The sequence below is a fragment of the Mastomys coucha genome, unplaced genomic scaffold (genome assembly GCF_008632895.1).
Source record: "Mastomys coucha isolate ucsf_1 unplaced genomic scaffold, UCSF_Mcou_1 pScaffold21, whole genome shotgun sequence".
Lineage (NCBI taxonomy): Eukaryota > Metazoa > Chordata > Mammalia > Rodentia > Muridae > Mastomys > Mastomys coucha.
This window is the reverse complement of record NW_022196904.1, coordinates 115,134,751-115,154,509: the sequence shown is the minus strand read 5'-3', so window position 1 is coordinate 115,154,509 and position 19,759 is coordinate 115,134,751. Positions and strand designations below refer to the sequence as shown.

Here is a 19,759-nt window from a genome sequence, read left to right as displayed (position 1 = left end):
TCTGGTCAGCATGTTCTTTTGAGGGGACCAGAGGGTATTCTCAAACTAAGAGAAGACAGCAAGATGACTTACTTGATGGGAGCTCAGCAAGTCAGTGCTGTGAAAAGACTGTAGGTGTTGTGTGGACAGCTTCAATGGGGCCAGTCCATCAGCTCTGTGTTACTTTCCCATGGTTTGATACTTAGTTAACCCTGGTTCTCTGGCTCTGGTTATGGCATAGACAGTTTGGGTGGTATTAGGGTATCCCTTTAGCTTTCTTTATGTTGTAAGGTGGCTGTCTGCATAGTATTTAGCATCTTTTCTCTCTCTGGTTCTGGGGCTAGACTTCAGAGTCATAAATAGGTTAGATATATACTCTGCTGAGATAAATCCCTAATGGCTTATTTTAATTTTTATTATATGTTACTTTTGTTTTGGTTTAAGACACGATCTTATTCTGAGTTTCTACTGACTTTGAAATCTTAGTAATCTTCTTGCCTCAGACTCAAAGGAAAGCTAAAACTTACATTCTAACTATAATTTTCCTGCTCGAAATTTCAATTTGGTTACCTACTCCCTGTGTCTTCCCGCCTTCCCTCCCTCCCTCCCTCCCTCTCTCCTTCCCTCCCTCCCTCTCTCCCTCCTTCCCTCCCTCTGTCCCTCCGTCCCTCCTTCCTTCATTAGTTATTCTTTGAGAAAATTCTTTATATGTCATTAAAAACTTTGAATTTCCTTGTGGATCAGAAATAGAAGGAATCTTGTGCTAGTTTGCTTTTTGTCACTGTGATAAACACCATGGCGAACAGCAGCTTGGGGAGGAGAGGGTTTATTTGGCTTACATGTTCCCATCACAGACCACCACTGAGGGAAGTCAGGGCAGGAAGCCAAGCAGGAGCAGAGGCAGGATCCCTGGAGGAACACTTTTTACTGACTTTCTCCCTATGGAGGTGGCACTGTCTACAGTGGCCTGGGCAATTGTACCTCAGTCATTAAGTAGATATCCCAAAGATATGCTCACAGATCTAGTCTGATGGAGGCAATTACTCAGTTGAGTATCTTCTTCCCAGTATGTGTCAGTTGACAAAAACTAACTAAATTTAGTAGAAAAAGCTCTATATTTTTTTTAAAAAATTAAAAATTTTCTTATTTATGTATTTATTGTATGTATGTATGTATATGGTATGTGTGTTTATGTGATGTGTGCATGCAGATGGCACAAAGGTGTGAAGATCAGAGGACTGCTTTTGAGAATTGGTTTTCTCCTCCCGCCTTTGGATAGAACTTAGGTGGCCATTTTTGCATCGCCATCACTTTTACTCTGTGGTATCTCTCCAGCCTCTCTCCTTGCCTCTCCCCATCCTTCTCCCTGTCCCTCCCCCTCCCTCCCCTTCTCCCTCCCCATCTGCACCTTTCCCTCTTCCCTCTAGCTTTTGGGTCCCAAGGATAGAACCTAGCGCTTCACAGATGCTAGGAACAGGCACCCTTCTGCATTGAATTATGTCTCTAACTTGTTTTTTTTCTTTTGTTTTGTGATGTATTTTCTTTTTTGAGAAAGGATCATGTACCTCAGATTGTCCTCAAACTTGGTATGTATTGGAGGCTCACCTCAAGATCCTTCTTGGTCTTCTTGTTCTGCCTCTAGAGTGCTAAGATTATAGGAACATACCATCGTACCTGATTTTGGAATGCAAAAGATTAAATCCTGGGCCTCCAATATAGAGGGAAAATATTTGCTAACCAACCCCCACCCCAGTCCAAGTTTCAACTTCATTTTGCATTTTGTGACAAGGTCTGGTTAAGGTGCCTAGGCTGACCTCAAAGACATTCTTTGGCTCAATAAGGCTTTGAACTTGAAATCTGTCTTCCTTAGCTTTCTGACTAGCTGAGATTATAGGCCTGTTCTACCAGACCTCCTCCTCCCAAATTTAGGGAATGGTGAAGTGGTCAGCTAGCAGAATCGAAGGACTCTTGTAGGTGACCAGAGTTTGGGTTTGTCTGTTAGAGATTTTGAGGAGTTGGAGAGGAACACATGCTAAAAGGGGAAAGAGAATTGTGGTTCCTAAATTTTACATGAGTAGATTCTCAAGGCTTTTAAGAAATATGTTGAGGATGACTATCTAGGTACCAAGGCCCCAGGTCTTCTCCTCTTCTGTTTGTCTTTGTCAGCTGGTTTGATGTTGCCATTGGCATGTTTGCAAATAGCATGATACCCTGGGGTGCTACTCAGTAGCTTTTCTTTTCAGTCTCCTCTGTATAGAAAGACTCCCCATTGTACTTTCCTTATTGTCAGATGTGTAGACTGTTGCCTCTGAAGGCACTCTGACTTCCATTGGGTTTTGTGATAGTTTGTAGTAAAAAGGACACAGCTGTGATCAGAGAGTCTGCTTCTATTGATGACTTTGAACATTTACTCTAGAGCTCAAGCTTCTTTCTCAGAAGTCATACAAAGTAGGTGGTTTATGAGAGGCCTCTCCACACAGGCTCTGCTTTCCTTGGTACCTTCTGTAAGCCCTCCAGAGCAGTCCCCTCTTGAGATGTTCCATGGTGCCCTTGTCTTGTTACATTTCACAGGGTCCGCTGATGAAAACAACTGACTCAGAGTTCTTAGTGGAAGTTATGAAGATGGGACTGGAGGCCTTGGTTTTGCCATTCTGGTGTGTGTGTTTCTAAGCACGACAGTTGCATTAAATAATTTGATTGTCTGGATTTCTTTTGTATCATAGCCTACTCATGAAGGTTACTTCTCTTGTTTGGATATCTGGACACTGTTTTTGGACTATCTGACAAGTAAAATTAAAAGTCGTCTGGGAGACAAGGAAGCAGTTCTCAACAGGTAAACTTCTCAAACACCAATAAATAGATAGTCACTGTTGCCAGTTACTCTTGTGCCCTGAGGGGCAGCCATACTATTGGGCCTGCTCAGTAGAACTGGGTCAAGGAAGCTGCTCAGAGCAGCTATCTGAGCATTTTCTTTTTTAAAAAAGTAACATAATTTAAAACTTTGTATGTATGATAATGCTTTTGTGGTTTTTAAGGTCCTAGTTTTAGAGATACAACAAGTATTTGTTGGATGAAGTGATATGACACCTGAGATTTGCTTTACAACCTAAAGTGCTCAGAGTGTGGGAGACACAGGATGACCTCCCAGATAAATGACATGGGAGGAACTCAGAGTTCATTATCTTGTTCTTAAACTTGAGATGGGTCACATTTGTTTTTTTTTTTTCTTTTCCTTTTTTTGTTTTGTTTGGTTTGTTTGTTGGATTCAAGACAGGTTTTCTCTTGTGTAGCTCTGGCTGTTGTGGAAGCAGGCTGGTCTTAAATTCAGAGATCCACTTGTCTCTGCTTCCCAGGTGCTGGGATTAAAGGTGTAAGCCACCACCACTCAGTATATCAGAATTTCTTAAATTAGTAAATACTTGTCGTGAAACAAATAACCAGGAAAAGAGCTGGCCTGACAGAGCATGCTGGTTCTAGCACTACGGAGGCTGAGGTAGAAGGGGGCACAGTTTAGTGACTTCCTCCTTGCCAGGGCAAAATACCTGACAAGAGCAATGGTAGGAAGGAAAGCTGTGGTAGTTTGAGTGCTAGTGGCACCCATAGGCACATATATTTGAATGTTTAGTTCCCAGTTGGTGAGCTGTTTAGGAAGGATTAGGGAGTGTGGCTTTAGTGGTGGGCTTTGCCTGCCTGCTGGATGCTCCCTGCCATGGTCATAGACTAACCCTGTGAAACTGTAAGCAAACCCCAATTAAGTGCTTTTTTAAAAAAGTTGCCTTGGAATCTCTCCTCATTACAACAGAACAGTAACAAACACGAAAGGTTTAGTCTGGTTCAGTGTAGGGGTGTGTATGTAGAGAGTATGGGTGCGTGGGTGTCATACTTGTGCTCCTGTGCCAGGGCAGATGAGTATTTTGTATCCAGAGGCAGGAAGCAGATAGAGAAAATGCCATACTAATGCTCAGTTCTCTTCCTCTTTTTTATTCAGTCTGGAACTCTGACCCTAGCAAATATGGTGGGTCTCCCTACCTCTATTATATTAACCTAGTTGAAAATCTTCTTCATAGTCATGCAAAGAGGTTTGTCTCTTAGGCAAGTCTAGATCCTGTCAAGTTGATAGCATTAAGATCACAATTACTTTCTTTTTTTTTTTTTTTTTTTTTTTTTTTTTTTTTTTTTTGGTTTTTTGAGACAGGGTTTCTCTGTGTAGCTCTGGCTGTCCTGGAACTCACTCTATAGACCAGGCTGGCCTCGAACTCAGAAATCCGCCTGCCTCTGCTTCCCAGGAAGCACTGGGATTAAAGGCGTGCGCCACCACCGCCTGGCCACAATTACTTTATTACTACTAGTGTTTTGTTTTTTTTGGAGACAGTCTCACTGTTTATCTCTGGTTGGCCTCAACTCCTAGATCTGTCCGCTTTTGCCTTCCAGCCCTAGGAATTAGAGCATGTGCCACCATGTCCAGCCTTATTACAGTTTTTCTATCTGTTTGCTTTTAGACAGGGTCTCACTATGTAGCTCTTGCTGTCCTGGAGCTCACTTTGTAGACCAGGCTGGCCTCAAACTCACAGTGCTTCCCCTTCCTGAGTGCTGCAATTAAAGGTGTGTGCCACTACACCCAATTTATTTTATATATGTGAGTACACTGTTGCTGTGTTCAGATACACCAGAAGAGGGCATCGAATCCCATGGTTGTGATGGGATGGTTGTGAGCCACCATGTGGTTGCTGGGAATTGAACTCAGGACCTCTGGTAGTCAGTGCTCTTAACCTCTGTGCCATCTCTCCAGCCCCCAACTCTAAATTATTGTTTGTAAATACAGAAAGTGGAGAGTGTTTTTCTTGCTTTACAGCCAGCCAGCTCATTTCCTAGTTAGTATAATGCTTGTGCCATGGGCCTGGGAGAGGAGGAGGGAAATGTGTGAGTTCAGCATACTAGGAAGTAATGGCAGGATCTACACACAGGAAAGGTTAAACGGCAGCTTTCTTAGCATTTTATATATTCTCCTTTGTATCTGTGTTCTACCACACATTGAGTAGGTAGGCTCAGAGGTGGGAACCTCTCTTTGTATTCCATTGTCTGTAGATCATTGTGCCAGCCCTGATTCTTACATTTTAGTGTGGTCACTAGTCATGACAGGCACTTGGGGGCAGGGTCCAGCTTCCGGTGCTATTCTGGGTACTTGGGGGAGAAGCAGCTGTGCCTGGCTTGGCTATAACTTCTTTGTCAGCACATTACTGATGAGAACAGTCTCTGAGGTCACCAGGACATGGCCTCAGGAACAGCCTAGGCTCTGAGAGCTCATTCTGTAGTTTGTATTTAGGTAAGTTTGCTCAGGAAGCTTTTGTTTCTGTTTGATGATGACAGTTGCGGAGACTAAGAGCTAACATTTAGAATGCTTGGCATGTTGTAAGTGGTTAGTAAAATGGTGCCAGACGGTTGTCACTGTAGATTCAGTCCACAGTGGTTTGCTTCTTTTGTTTCTGGGCCCTGGTGAGGCAGAACATAGTGGTGGGAATCATGGGTGGAGCAAGGCTGATCACATCATGGTGGCTGGGGAAGGTGGGGGCCATGAACTGGGGGAGGGAAGAAGAGACCAGAGACATGCTGCACCCTTCCTTTGAGGTCATGAGTCTAGTAACTTACTCAGCCACCGCCACTCAAAACCCTACCTCTCAGTGGCATATCTTCCACATATACATTACTGCAGGATACTTCAAACCATAAAAGTTGGTGGAAGGAGTGAATACCCTTCCCCAGAACTATGCCAAGCTAAAGGAGGTAGATATTTCCTCCTGGGAAGAGGGGCTGTAGTAGGTCTCTAGAACTCTTTTCACTGCTAAGGTTTTCTGGATTTTTAAATTAAATACTAATTTAAAATTAAATACTAAATACTAAATACTCCAAGTTTAAAATTTTGTACTTTCACTTGCAAACATTCTTTGGTATAGAATAACTTCTGAGTTGCTTTAGTGTCAGGTCAGATGTGGTCATGGCTGAAGAGTGTATTCATGCAGCAGAAACCTTATTTCAGAATAGTAGGCCTGATGAGGTTACCAACTTTGACAGTTGCATTTTGAATGTAATTCTTCAAAGAAAATCTATTAAATCAAAATTTGTTCCTTGTCTACCAAATAGGCATGCCCTTTGGTCCTGGGCTTATACCTCACTCTTCTGTGTTCAGGGATATTCTCTTTTATCTTACAGTTTTGGGGAATGAAGTATAGCGGTAATTAACAGGAAAATAATCTTTAAACCACAGAACAGACAAGGAGATTGCTAGTATTAAAAGTACAGGTTCCTAGAGATTATACCAGTAGGTGGGACAGTGATTTAGGGGGTTTAAATGCCTCTTCTGCTTCAAGGATTCCTTTTGGTCAGGTGTAAGGCTGTCACATTTCTGCCCGCACAATCAATATCTTGCAGGAGGGTTAGGATTTCAGAAGTCAAGCATATAAAACATGGACACAGTGTTGAGCTGTATATTAAACACTAATGGTCACAGTGATGATAAAGAAAAGAAATAATGAAATGCTGCTGTCACTTAGCTGTAGTGCTGACCATGGACAGCTGAAGGCCTTTACCACCTTCCTGCAGGGCAATCTGCCATCTGATAACACAAAGCTCAGGAATTCTGGCTAGCTCTTTTAAATGCTAGGAAATTTTCTCATTGATAGTTTTATTTTTTTTTCTCCCGAAACTTAATTTTCCATGACTTATTTTTTAAAGATCTATTTTTTATTTATTTGTGTGTATGTATGTGATTGTATGCCATGTGTAATTCTATGGGTACCTGTATCTACAGCTAGAAGAGGGTGTCAGATCCCCCTAGAACTGGAGTTCCAGGGAGTTATAAACCACTCTTTGTTGGTGCTAGGAAACAAAATGAGCAGAACCATTCTTAACTTCTGAGCCATTTCTTTAGGCTCATGGCTTTTTTTTTTGGTCATAATTATTTAGTTAATATAGTAAGATAAATTATGGAACAACTTTAAAATCTGTCATTATAGGTTTCTAGTTTTAAGGTCCAGGATCTCTTTCCAATTCAAAGTCTCTTAACTGTGAACTCCTATAAAATAATAAATAATTTGCTGATTTTTTTTCTTTATTCTGCACATAAGAGTGATTTAATTTGTAAATATTTATATGTTTACATACACACCTTTAGCAAAGCAGAAAAATGAAATCCTCAAAACTGGGCTGATTTCTGTTAGACAGTAGCCACCTCCTTGGACCTGTTTTTTGTACTTAACACTCTAGTGTAGTTAAAGGAGTGTAGTGAGAGAACAGCCCCAGTACACTTTGTACACTTGTGTGTACAAAGGAAGAACACTGGCCTTCATCCTATGTCAGTCCTTACATTATACATCTCTACAACAGATGTGAGTGCAAAAGCTTCTAAATTAAGGGTTTGAAGGTCTGGAAATCACTCCTCTGTCTAGTGTATCAGAGATGAGCTGTGCTACAGGAGTAGCTGATAAAGAACATTAGTGCTGGTAATTACCATACTTATTTTTACTATGAGCATGCAAATGTGATCGAATGTCATCTAATAACACAGGCATGCTTTTAGAATCACATTTATGACTTAAGCCAGAGAACTTCAAAACAGACTGATCAATTTAGGAAGTAGTCAGAAATTTGTTTTCTTGGTGTCTCAGATGGGAAACGTAGGTGTGGCTAAGTCACAAAGACAGTACTCAGTTCCTATCCTTGTGGTTTTTGAGTTTTGCATCATTTGTTACAACAAAGTGGCACTGTAGGGTACAGACTTTGAAGCACAAATGTACTGAGATTTATTTGTGGTTCTAGGAGCTTGGAAATGAACATGTTGAAGACTGCATGTTTCTTGCTCAGTGAGAATGTTCAAATTTCTGACTGAGAGCTGGTGGGACTTCAGGACACAGATAAATGTCTGTATTAGAGTCGTGGATGGAGTTGATTGTCCTGCTCATCAGCTAGAGGGAGTAGCATAAAGAGCCCATATCTCAGGTCCCATTTGTTCCTTGTGTTTGGGGAGCAGTTGTATCTTCCTCATACTGTGAGTGAAAGCCCTGAGCCAGCATGTAGGACCTTGGCTTGCAGTTAGTACTCCCTGAGAAAGCTCTTGCTGCCTGTTCTCTCTTTTCTCTTGGTGCTCATCTACAGGGCGGGCATTTATGTAAACTTGGGTTTTACAGAAGGAGGAAGAAACCAGTGTCTGAAGCAACCTAAGTTATTGTGTCATGTTCTGTGAACCCCTTTGTCATAAGAGTACTAGTAAGTGCTGGCTACAGAGCAGCACAGGAGTTTGAGTGTCATTAACTTAGACTATTAGCCAGTTAGCTCCTTCAGGGAGGTGTTTATGCACCAGTCATTATTTCATTGAGAGGGAAACATCATGGAGGATTTTGTATTAGTCCCTTGCGGTTACTCATATGAACTCTGTCTAGTTTCTGTGTTGACTCATTTTCACGCTCATTTGCTTATTTGTATTTACTGGATACCTACTTTTGAGCTGCTTTAACTTGGCTAGTTTTGTCTAGCTGAGTTTATGTGTACTAGGGCTTTTCTCCATTTATACATATACACATTGTTTTAAAGGTTTTTATTTTGTGTGTATTAGTGTTGATAGGTTTGTATATGCACCACATTCATGTCTGGTACACAGGGAGGTCAGAAGAGCATTGTATCTTCTGGAACTAAGTTACTGACAGTTGTTAGCAGGCAACTGAACCTGGGTCCTGTACAAGAGCAGCAAGGCCTTCTTAACTGTTGAGCTGTCTCCCCAGCCCAACATACATACATTCAGTACTATAAATTTTCCTTAAGTGCTACTTCAACTCTATCAAGAGTTTATTATATATCATGTCATTTAAATTATTATCAAACTTCACTTTAAAACCTCTTTATTTAATTTCCAAATATTTGGGCATTTTCCATATATCCTTGTTAGTGTTTTCTAGTTCAGTTTTGTGTTCTGCATCTAGTTGTATGATTTTTAAAATTTCTTTAAAATTTCTTAAGGGGCTGGAGAGATGGCTTGGCAGTTAAGAATATTAGTTGTTCTTTCAGAGAACCTGATTTTGATTCCTAGCAGTCATGGTGGCTCACAATTTGTAACTTTGGTTTTAGGACTACTGAGCTCTATTCTGATGACATAAATGTAGTCAGAATACTCATATAATGAAAATTTAAAAATTTATGCTCAGAGGGGCCTCTCTTTCTTGAAGATAGCAGTGCTGCTGGTTAAGATCTAAACGCAACCCTTCTTACCTGTACCCAAATATAGTCACACTGAGGGGCAGTTCTTTTACATATGGTTGGGGTGAAGAGAGACATAGTTCAGCATTTCTCCTCTGAAGAACCCCATAGAGGACTGCTTTCATAGTGTTAGTGTCTACTGATGAACGTTGGCACCTGCTGATTGTCTTTCTCATGGTAAAGGCGGCTGGAAGGGCTCCTCAGACAGCACATGCAGGACTCTGCCAGTGAGCGTGAGCAGTGCAGAGGAGAGGCGAGGTCACTGTTCTCTTGCTGAGAAGACACCCATGATCAAAAGCAACATGGAAGAGAAGGCTTATTTTAGTTTATAATTTCACATCATACCGCATCACAGAGGGAAGGCACGGCAGGAGCTGATGCAGGGAAATGCTGCTTACTGGCTCGCTCTCGCGAAGCCTGCATCTTATGCACCCTCTGACCTCCTGCCTGGGGTGGTTCTACCCACAGTGAGCTGGCTTTCTGTCAATCACTAATTAATGAAATGCCTATAGACTTTCCCTATAGGCCATTTTGTTGGGAGCATTTTCTCAGTTAAGTTTCTCTCTCCCAAATGACTCTATCTAGCCTGTCAAATTGACATGAAATTAGCTAGTATACCCAAGCCAGTAGTTTTCCTTTACAGTCTGTCTTCTGGGAAATGTAGCTGTCCTCAGTGCTGGCATTCACTTATTCAGGGTGGGAAGTGGGGGCAGAGAATAGGTAGAGGGTCTCTGTCCTATCCACAGGCCTCTCTTGATGCCCACCATACACTTTGGGAGATGAGTTATCTGTGTGCTTTTAGTACAGTTCCTGATGGGGTTTAATTTCTAAGTATTACATACAGGACTTTTGCATGTGGAGTTATCAACTGGCAGTGAAGTTTTTTTCTCACAACTTCTGTGTAGAGAGTCTTGGAATTTTCTTTTAGTTGGTCAGTGACAAAATGTATGTTTTCTAGTGTGAAAGGAATTTTCTTTCTGTGAGAATGTTTTGATCTGACATAGCAATTTTCAGCAAAACACCTACAATTTTATGTCACAGGCATATAGTGCAGTCTTGTGGGGGAGGGAGCATTCCTGCCCATAGGTAGGAAATGAGCTGTTGTACTTCTAACTGAAATGTGATAGCCTAGGAGGACTTTTAGAAACCTTAGAGTATCTCTATGGCTGGCAATGCTTAGGACTAGATGGACTGTAGTTGACCTTGGTTTGATTCTTTCAAGTTTAGCTCTTGGATTGGGTGGTGAATTGGTTTAGGGTACTACCAGGAAAATGGGAACTATATTTACTTTAACGGAGACTGTAATGTAGACATGTGGTTTAACAGGTGTCAGAAGGGTAAGCAAACAATGAGGGAGGCAACAAAGTTGATAACTACAGGAAGCAGCTCCACCTTATATAAGCCAGGGGCAGAGGAAAGGATTAAATGGGCTCCATGTAGCAAAATCTTGTCTTGAAAATAAGTGGTTTGGGGCTCATGTGGTGCCAGGTATTCTGTAATGACATGGTATCTTCTGTTGTAGGCTCTTATTATGGAAAGTAGCCAGATTTAGGACTTGAGGCATTTCTTTGACAATTACTTTTAGATACAGATCAGAGGGTTAAGATTTCTCTAAGGCCTTTTTTATTTCCTTTTAGTTTCTAAATGGTCTTAAAATTAACTAAAGATTGAGTTTTGGGTTTGGTTGAAAGCCCCTGGTAGATTATGTGTAAAGAAAACATGAGCTTTGAGTTAGGGAGCCCTGGTTTCAGAAAAGCTAACTTTGTCGACCTTGAGCAGTTTAATTGTAGTTTTCAGGAAAATATGGGTGATATCCTTTACCTCTCATCGATATTAAAAGTGTTAATGTGGGTGTGGTGGCGCATACCTTTAGTCCCAGCACTTGAGTCAGAGGTAGGTGGGTCTCTGAGTTCAAGGCCGGCTTGGTCTACAAGGCTATACAGGGAAACCCTGTCTTGAGACTCCCTACATCCCATCAACCAAAAAAAAAAAACCAAAGGTGCTTCTCATTGATATTCACATACAGTACCTGTATTCTCTAGGGAAATGATATTTAAAAAAAACAAACAAACCAGATCACTTAAGAATGTGTAGTAAAATGAAAGGGGACTTAAACTGATGCACTAGAAAATATGTATTTGACACAAAGAAGGTAGTAATTGAGGAACATATGACTTAAACATGGCAGACGTAAACCTTGCTTTATTGATAGTTATATATATATAAAATGGATTAAATTCTGTTGTTAAGAAGCAGAAATGGAGCCGGGCAGTGATGGCGCATGCCTTTAATCCCAGCACTTGGGAGGCAGAGGTAGGTGGATTTCTGAGTTCTAGGCTAGCCTGGTCTACAGAGTGACTTCCAGGACAGCCAGGGCTATACAGAGAAACTTTGTCTCGAAAAACAAAACAAAGAAGCAGAGATATGGGCATAATGGATTTGAAAATCTTTGATCCAATTACCAAGAAACAATAAGCACAAGAGCTACTCACAATCTTAACTGTAAAAGAGAGTCTGTCAAAAAATGTGTGATATAAATAGTAAAGCATCTGCCTCTCTCTCTTACACCCATGCCAACTCAGAAAAAAAGCACCAGTGGTTTAGGTGTGTCCTGGTGAGTACTGTTCCTGCGGTCCCAGAGTCCTGGTCAAATCTGGACCTGAAAGCTTTCTTTCACTTGATTGATACTGAACCTTTTCCTTTTCCCTAGGTACGAAGATGCCCTGGTTCTCTTGCTTACAGAGGTGTTGAATCGAATCCAGTTTAGATACAACCAGGCCCAACTAGAAGAGCTGGATGATGAGACTCTGGATGATGATGTAAGAGCATTTCTCTCCTGCTGCTCTAGCTCATCACATTGCTTCTGAAAAATGCTGTACAGGCATTTTACCTTTGTGGAGTAGAACTAGAATTTGAGAGACCAGATGCCATGAGAAATGCTTTAATGAGAATGTTGTAATCCTGTCCTCTGCTCTTTATTTGCCTAGCTAGATACTGACAGGACTAGTTAAAGAGGTGTTCAAATGAGAAGGCTGGAATGGTAGTCTGTTAGCCATATGCTGTGAGCTGGGTTTTTGTTTTATTTTGTTTTGATTTTTGTTTTTTGTTTTGTGTGGGTTTTTTTTATTTTTATTTGTTGTTGTTGTTCTTGCTTTTTTGTTTGTCTGCTTTGTTTTTTGGATTTTCAAGACAGCGTTTCCCTTTGTAACCCTGGCTGTCTTGGAACTGACTGCAGATTGGGCTGGCCACAAACTTAGGATCTTCTGCCTCTGCCTCCCAAGTGCTGGGATTAAAGACATGTGCCACCACTGCTTGGCGTAAGCTGTTATTTTTAAACCGAACCTTGGGTATATTGCTGTTGGTGTGCTCAATTAATAAGGAAAATATTTTTATGGGTACAACTCTTGTGGTCCTTTCCTTGTAACTACCAACCACTTTAAAAATATCTAGTATTACTATTATGCTCAAAATCAGCGTGACTGGTGCCATGGCCATAGCCTTGAGAGTGGATTCTCAGAGTAAGAAAAGAGATGCTCGCCGGGCGGTGGTGGCGCATGCCTATAATCCCAGCACTTGGGAGGCAGAGGCAGGTGGATTTCTGAGTTCGAGGCCAGCCTGGTCTACAGAGTGATTTCCAGTACAGCCAGGGCTACACAGAGAAACCTTGTCTTGAAAAAACCAAAAAAAAAAAGAAAGAAAGAAAAGAAAAGAGATGCTCTACTCAGAACCAGATGGCTCAGATTTGGATCTCTGCATCTTTGGGCACAGAGGAGATGTCTTTTTCCATTTTATATGAGCCTCGGTTTCCTCATGCCCACAGTAAAAGTGTACTAAACTTGTGTTGACAGTTACACGAGGCTACCACAATGTGGAAAGGTGAATTGTGCTATTGACTGAACTGAGGCCAAGGCCTCCTCACCTTTAACTCTGCTAAGAATCTCTAGAACAGCCGGGTGGTGGTGGCACACACCTTTAATCCCAGCACTTAGGAGGCAGAGGCAGGTAGAGTTCTGAGTTCAAGGCCAGCCTGGTCTACAGAGTGAGTTCCAGGACAGCTCAGGTTACACAGAGAAACCCTGTCCCGGGAAAAAAAAAACAAAAAAACAAAAACCAAAGAATCTCTAGAACAGCATGTTGAAACACATACTGATTCTGGAGGTCTGAGATGGAACCAGAGTTTGTGCTGGCTGGTCCCTGGGGATACTGATAATGCCTTGAATGGAAAGAAATGACTGGTCTCTGTCATTGGGATAACAGAAAAGTCACTCAAACTTCACATATGGCTCCTAAACTCCTTTGTTTTCAGGAGGAAAAATGAATTGTTCTATGTGAATTATTTGATTTCTGAAGAAGTAACTTGTTAGGAAATGAGCTTATATTAAGATAGTTAACTGTACCTTTTCAAAGTTCCAAATCCCTGGTTTCACTTATTTCTTATTTTCTTAAGAGTTAACATTTGAGAATAGATTTAAGGCTACAGGGTGGCTGACAATGAAGAGGACAGGGTCTGCCTGTCCTGGAAAGCTGATACCTTTGTTTTCTCTACAGCAGCAGACAGAGTGGCAGCGGTACTTACGTCAGAGCTTGGAGGTAGTGGCCAAAGTGATGGAGCTTCTTCCCACACATGCCTTCTCAACTTTGGTAACTCACTATTTGAAGGGAAAATCTAGTTGGTTCCTGATCCATAGAACATAACTTTTGTACTTACCTGTCGATCTTTTTCTTCTCCATCTCCCTGTGTCTATACATTGTATACTTACTTTGTATTTGCATTTATTCGTGTGCGTGTGTGCGTGTGTGTGTGTGTGTGTTCTGTCTTAGCTATATGTGTGTGGAGGTCAGCCTCATGTGATGTTCCTCAGGTACCATCTACCTTGTTTTTTTGTTTTTTAAAGACCTCTTAGTGGCCTATATAACTCATCAAATAAGCTACGCTGACTGGAAGCCACAGAGATCCTCTTTGCTTTGCTTTCCCAGTGCTGCAAGTACAAGAGCTGTGCCACCATACACAGCTTTATATATTTAATGTGAATTCTAGAGATTGCACTCATGTCCTCTTGTTTGTGGGGCAAGCAGTCTACCTACTGAGCCATTTCCCTTGGCCTTGTTTATTTGAAGTACTGTTTAGTCTTAGACATAGTATGACTTTTAGAGATGTCTTAATGTTTTTATTAGTAGCTGAGTGGCAGCCAGGCCAACTGAAGTGTTACTTGCAGAAATTGCATTGATAAAAGACTAGCCTGTGTTGTTCTCACTATGGACAGATTGCTAAATCTGTCTGCCTGTGTTTATATGCTGGATTTCATCTCCTCCTCAAAGGCAGAATGAGTTACTGGGTCAGCTCTGCATATAACTGCAAGCCACTTTTGGCATTCTCTCACAGGAAGTGGCAGTTTACTATGCTAGCTGCCTTCCTTAGGCAAGTTTAAGTCTTGACTTACCTTGATGGTAAGTATAGAAGCCTAAGAAAGAAAGGGAGGGAGTGCTATTAAGTCCTGCCTTTTAAATGAGCAAGGGAAATATACCCAAATAACTGGGTCTGCCTTTTCTCTTTGCCATGCACATTAATAAGACCTATGTGATTTTTTTTTTTCAAGGTTAGCGACCTTCTCAGACTTGAAGGATGACCTAGTTCTTCAAGTTGCAAGTCTTGTAGAGTTGAAGCCCCTTTTTAGGACTGTAGTAGTCATGCCCCAGAATCATTTGCTATCACTTTTAAAGCAGTCAAACTGACATTGATTTCTTTATTGTTCTGGTACTAGCAGGCCTTATCCGTAAGGACTGAGGAGGGAGCTGCTAGGGAGCTGTGCTTAGCACCTGTAAAGGGGAGTTGTCTCCCCATAGCCACTCAAGGCTTCAGTGTTAAATAGTATCAAAACTTGCATTTACGATTTTGTTTTAAACTTTGTCTCTTTGTTTTCAGTTCCCAGTTCTTCAGGACAATTTAGAAGTTTATTTGGGATTACAGCAATTTGTAGTTACTTCGGGGTCAGGTAAATTGGTCTTTTACTTTCAAATTTAGCTTAGCATTAAAAAATTGGATTAATAGTTAATTATTGCTACCTCTGCTGTAATAATGTGGTTTGCCTTGTACAGCTTCTCTTTACATCTCTTCAATTCCTAGACAGAAGTTTTTTTAAAATTCCTGCTACAAAGAAGCTGTGGGGGGAAGCTAATCAGGGCAAAAACTAAAAGCTCTGAAGTGTTTTCTTATATACCTTAAAACAGCAAGTGTGCTGGAAAGAAAATGGTTGTGAGCTTTCATCAGGGTAGTGTCTACCTCTGGCTTGTGTCATTCTGGAACTCTCCTGCGGTGAGTGGTCTGCAGAAGGCTCTGCCCACAGCTGGATGCCAAGACTTCTGGTGTTCCAGGTTAGAGTAGGAGGGTTAACATTTGTACTCTGCTGATAATAGTTACAGCCTTTTTGTAGAACACTCATGTGCCAGGTACTATGTTGTTTACTGTATCGTTCCGTTTTCTCCTCTACTGTGAGACAGAAGTATTATTGCTTAGTTATCTGTCTTTACAGAAGAGGGACAATACTCTTCAGAGATGTTGATTTACCAGGGGCTGCATAGTTAGTTTGTGCTAATAGCGAGGTTAGGTATAATGAGGTGTGATGGAAAGATGCCATAAACTGACATTCATTTTTGCCAGATGAAAATACCAGTAACCTCAGTCTATGCTTTGCCCACTCCCCCCGACCCCTGCCCCTTTTATCCCACTGTGTACAGCTCGGACTGACTTTACCTGTAGCTTTTTGTCAGGCCTAGCACTGAGCTTCCTCTCCCAGAGGGCAGTTTGTGCCTGGGTGAACTGGTCATTTATGGTAGGGCCTTCATGGGGTCTCTTTGTGAGGCTGCCCTTCTGCATAGGTTTTTAATCCTTTTCTGAAATCAGCTTCCGTTCATTGAAGGACAATGTTCTGTCTCCCTGACCTTCCTGAAGCCCATCTCCTGCTGGTTTCAGAGAACTCTTAGGTCATTATTGCAGTGCATACTCTAGTGTAAAACCTCAGGCTAGAGAAATCATTATTTTTTGCTTTAAAATGAGTTTTCTTCTCCATGTGAAGCATCCCTCCACACCGTAAGTTCAAATGAAAACCCACGCTTCCAATGCAAAGGTTTTTGAGAAATTGAAAATGGTGACCAGTTTGTTCTCTGGCCCCTGGTGGGTTTGCTCCCCGAAGTCCCCATGTCCCCAATGGGTGCAGTTCCTTCCTTTCCCTTGTGGTTCACTCCTTTGCAGAGGCTCTATCCCTTCCATCTCAGGTGGTGGGGAGTCATTTGACTCTGACTGTTTATGGCACTTGTGTGGTTATGATTGGTAGCAGACCCAGTAGAGTTGCTATGAAGCTCGGGTGTTTCCCTCTCCCCACCAATACACACTCCCATTAGGCACACTTGTTAGCATATCTGCTACTGCTGAACTTCTTATCAATGCTTCCTTGGTGACAAAGCAAGGCAAACACATGCCTGCCTGTAGCTGCTGTGTGCCTCTTGCCCCTGGCAGGTCAGCTTTTGTTCCTACTGTTGGTCTGTCTGTGTGAGGACTGAGCCCCTCTCCTTGGCTGTTCTCATAACTGTTTTTGTATTTGGCTTTTGCTGTTCCTCATTGAGATTTTCTTTTAGCTCTCAGTAAGCCTTTTGGTTAGCCACACAAGCTTTCTTGCCCAAGAGATTGTTTCATTTACAAGGTAGAAAAGGTTGACACTTATGTTCTTTGTTCTGTGAAGGTTGATCTCTGATTTGTGTATTTTCTCCGAGTGGGATATCTTAAATGCTCATATTTATACCTCTACCTCTTCACTTCTTGGACAAGGAAGCTGCTCTTTAGACTGCTTCCTGATAGCTTGGTTTATTGGGGAGAGGACATTTTAAAAGCCTCTGACCTTGTATGTAGCAGGACTTCTAAAGGCTGTAGCTCACAGACATTCTGTTCTGTGCTACTGGACAATGCTCCTGTGAGGGATCAGTAAGAGATGGGCTTGCAGATAGATGGTTGTAGAGTGACAGGGAGAAGATTGCCGATGACCAAACTTTGGTCAAATAAGAAAAATCATGTGTCACTATGCACCGCAGTCCCTTCCTGGGTGCTATGTGTGTTTCTGTGGTGGAGGAGGTAGGTTTCCTAGAGGAATGGGACAGGGCTAGGGAATTTAATTTGAGATATATCTTCTTCTGTATTTGTCTGCCTTGCAGATAGTTCAAGAAAGTTTCATCTGCAGTTTGGTTTTGTTTTTTTGTTTTTTGTTATTTTGGTTTTTTTTTTCAAGACAGGGTTTCTCTGTGTAGCCCTGGCTGTCCTGGAACTCACTCTGCAGTAAGATCCAGGATGGCCTTGAACTCAGAAATCCACCTGCCTCTACCTCCCAAGTGCTGGGATTAAAGGTATGCACCACCACTGCCCAGCACATCTGCAGTTTTGATTGCTATGAATCTTTGATAGAACATGTATTAGATTGAACTAGACAGAGTTGGTTTTATTCATTCCAAAATGATCAATTGTCAGCACTTTCATTTATTCAGACCCAAAGTGTAAAATACATACACTTGAGTAAAATACTGTGTAGATACTTTTTCTATTCAAGGTGCTGTGTGTGTGGCTAGACAGACCAGGCATGCTTCAAGGGGATCACATGATGGTGTTAGTGAGGATCCTCAGTAACAGGGAATGAAGTTGTTCTTAGGCAACTTGAAAGAAGAAAAAGGTACAAACACACAGCAGAATGAACGACTGTTTCCTTTGACTAGTGGCCATGTTGGCTGTTGGGCATAGCCCCACACAGAGTTTTTAGCCTGTAAGGAGACAACAGATGGTAGATGTTTGAGAGAACAAACACCAGGGAAGGAGGTTTGGCAATAGATGATGAAAGCCTGGAGTGGCTATGGGAGGACAGATTTGAAAAGTGCTAAGGGAGGGTGAGTTTGCAGGAGCCCAAGGCTAGCTCTTTAACTATTGCTTCCCGGCTTGTCATCTCATGTGTGCAATAAGCAGTTTATCAGATTCAAGTCTTTCTCCAGACTGAGAATCCTTACTGTCTTCTGGTTTTGTGAGATAAACAGTGACTAAATTGAGGATATTTTGTCATCTTAGCACCACATTTACAAGGTTAGGATGTTTGTTGAAAAGTAAGATTCAGGCCTAAGAAAATTCCTAGTTCTTTGTGATCCATAATAATTACAAAATGTAATGATGCTCTATATGTTGAAAGGTTTTAATGTAGTTAGTCCTATAGTGAAGTAGGTGATAGAATCTTCCCATTTTAAGGCTGAAGAGACAAGCATGGAAGGGTTGATGTGCTCATAGTGGACAGTATCAGGGACTATCTACTGGACCTGAGCCCTTCGTCCTTTTTTCCCTGTTGTGCTGACCTAACACCTGGAATAGAATGCGTAGTACACCCAGTTCATTTTTGCCAGGGTCAATCTTCTCTCAGCTTGGGAGAGTTTATTCTGAGACAGCCATCTGCAAAGGCAACAGGGCTGGAGTGACTGGGCTCACAGAGAGTTCCAGCAATAGGACCGTGCTCACTCTTATTTACTGGACGCACTCATTTGCATGTCCCTTTTTGTTGGTTGGTAATGCTATAACTGTACCAGTATCAAAAGGAGTCATATCAGGGATGTACCAGGCTGTCTGTCTTTGCCCTGGGTCCCTGGAGCAACATAGATAAAAGTTGTAGGTAGAAGCTGTGCTCAGGTGTCCTATTCTGTACTGGGAAACACCTGAAGATTTTTACTGTTGGAGCATTAGTTTACTCCCCTTGAGTTGTTTTGGAACGGTTGTTTATTACAACTAAAGCTTTGTTTTATGGAAAACTGAGAGAGATGTTGTGTTCTAGGACACAGGTTGAACATCACAGCGGAGAATGACTGTCGGCGTTTGCACTGCTCCCTTCGAGACTTGAGCTCCCTTCTCCAGGCTGTGGGCCGATTAGCTGAATACTTCACTGGGGATGTGTTTGCTGCAAGGTTCAATGATGCTCTTACAGTTGTGGAGAGGTAGGTCAGCTGTGCCATGCACCCCTCCTTCAAAGTTCAGCTCTCCTTTTTATGGGAGGGCGGCATGTAGCCCTATCATGTGTCCTTTGTCCTTTCTGTCATGTGCAGGTTAATATGGAGCAGACTGCCATTTGCTGTACTGAGCTTTAAGTCCCTCATCAGCACAACAGTGGGAAAGTTTCTTGTAGTTTTACTAGGAGAATTAAAGGCACTTTATGTGGTGTAAAGCACAGAGCAAACAGGAAACACAAGCCAACTGTAACTTCACTGACAACCTGTGTGTTGCTGTAAAAATGGTTTTGGACTTAGAAACTTCAGGCACAGTCAAGGTCTTTCAAGGAACCCCACTGGGGCTGGGACAATGCTTTGCAAAGTGGGACCTAAGTTTGATCTTCAGAACTAACATCAGAAAGCAGAAAACAAACAAATAAGCAAAAAACAGTTAAAAACAAAACAAATCCCAGGCACAGTGATGTGTACTTGTAATCCCAGTTCTGGGGAAGGAGATATAGACTGATCTCAGACAGCCTCT

The 19,759-nt window shown here is 41.8% G+C and overlaps 1 protein-coding gene across 4 annotated transcripts in view; it reads left to right on the top strand.

The window, feature by feature from the left end:
* The window catches only part of Xpo6 (exportin 6), a 97,359-nt gene that overhangs the window by 56,507 nt on the left and 21,093 nt on the right, over window positions 1-19,759 (top strand). For 3 of the 4 annotated variants that reach the window (XM_031388238.1, XM_031388235.1, XM_031388234.1), the window contains exons 9-13: window positions 2,703-2,812; window positions 11,933-12,041; window positions 13,771-13,863; window positions 15,146-15,215; window positions 19,068-19,227. In XM_031388238.1, coding sequence (XP_031244098.1) covers window positions 2,703-2,812; window positions 11,933-12,041; window positions 13,771-13,863; window positions 15,146-15,215; window positions 19,068-19,227 — 542 coding nt within the window. The remainder of the gene's footprint in view (window positions 1-2,702; window positions 2,813-11,932; window positions 12,042-13,770; window positions 13,864-15,145; window positions 15,216-19,067; window positions 19,228-19,759) is intronic. The other variant, XM_031388237.1, reaches the window with a different exon arrangement.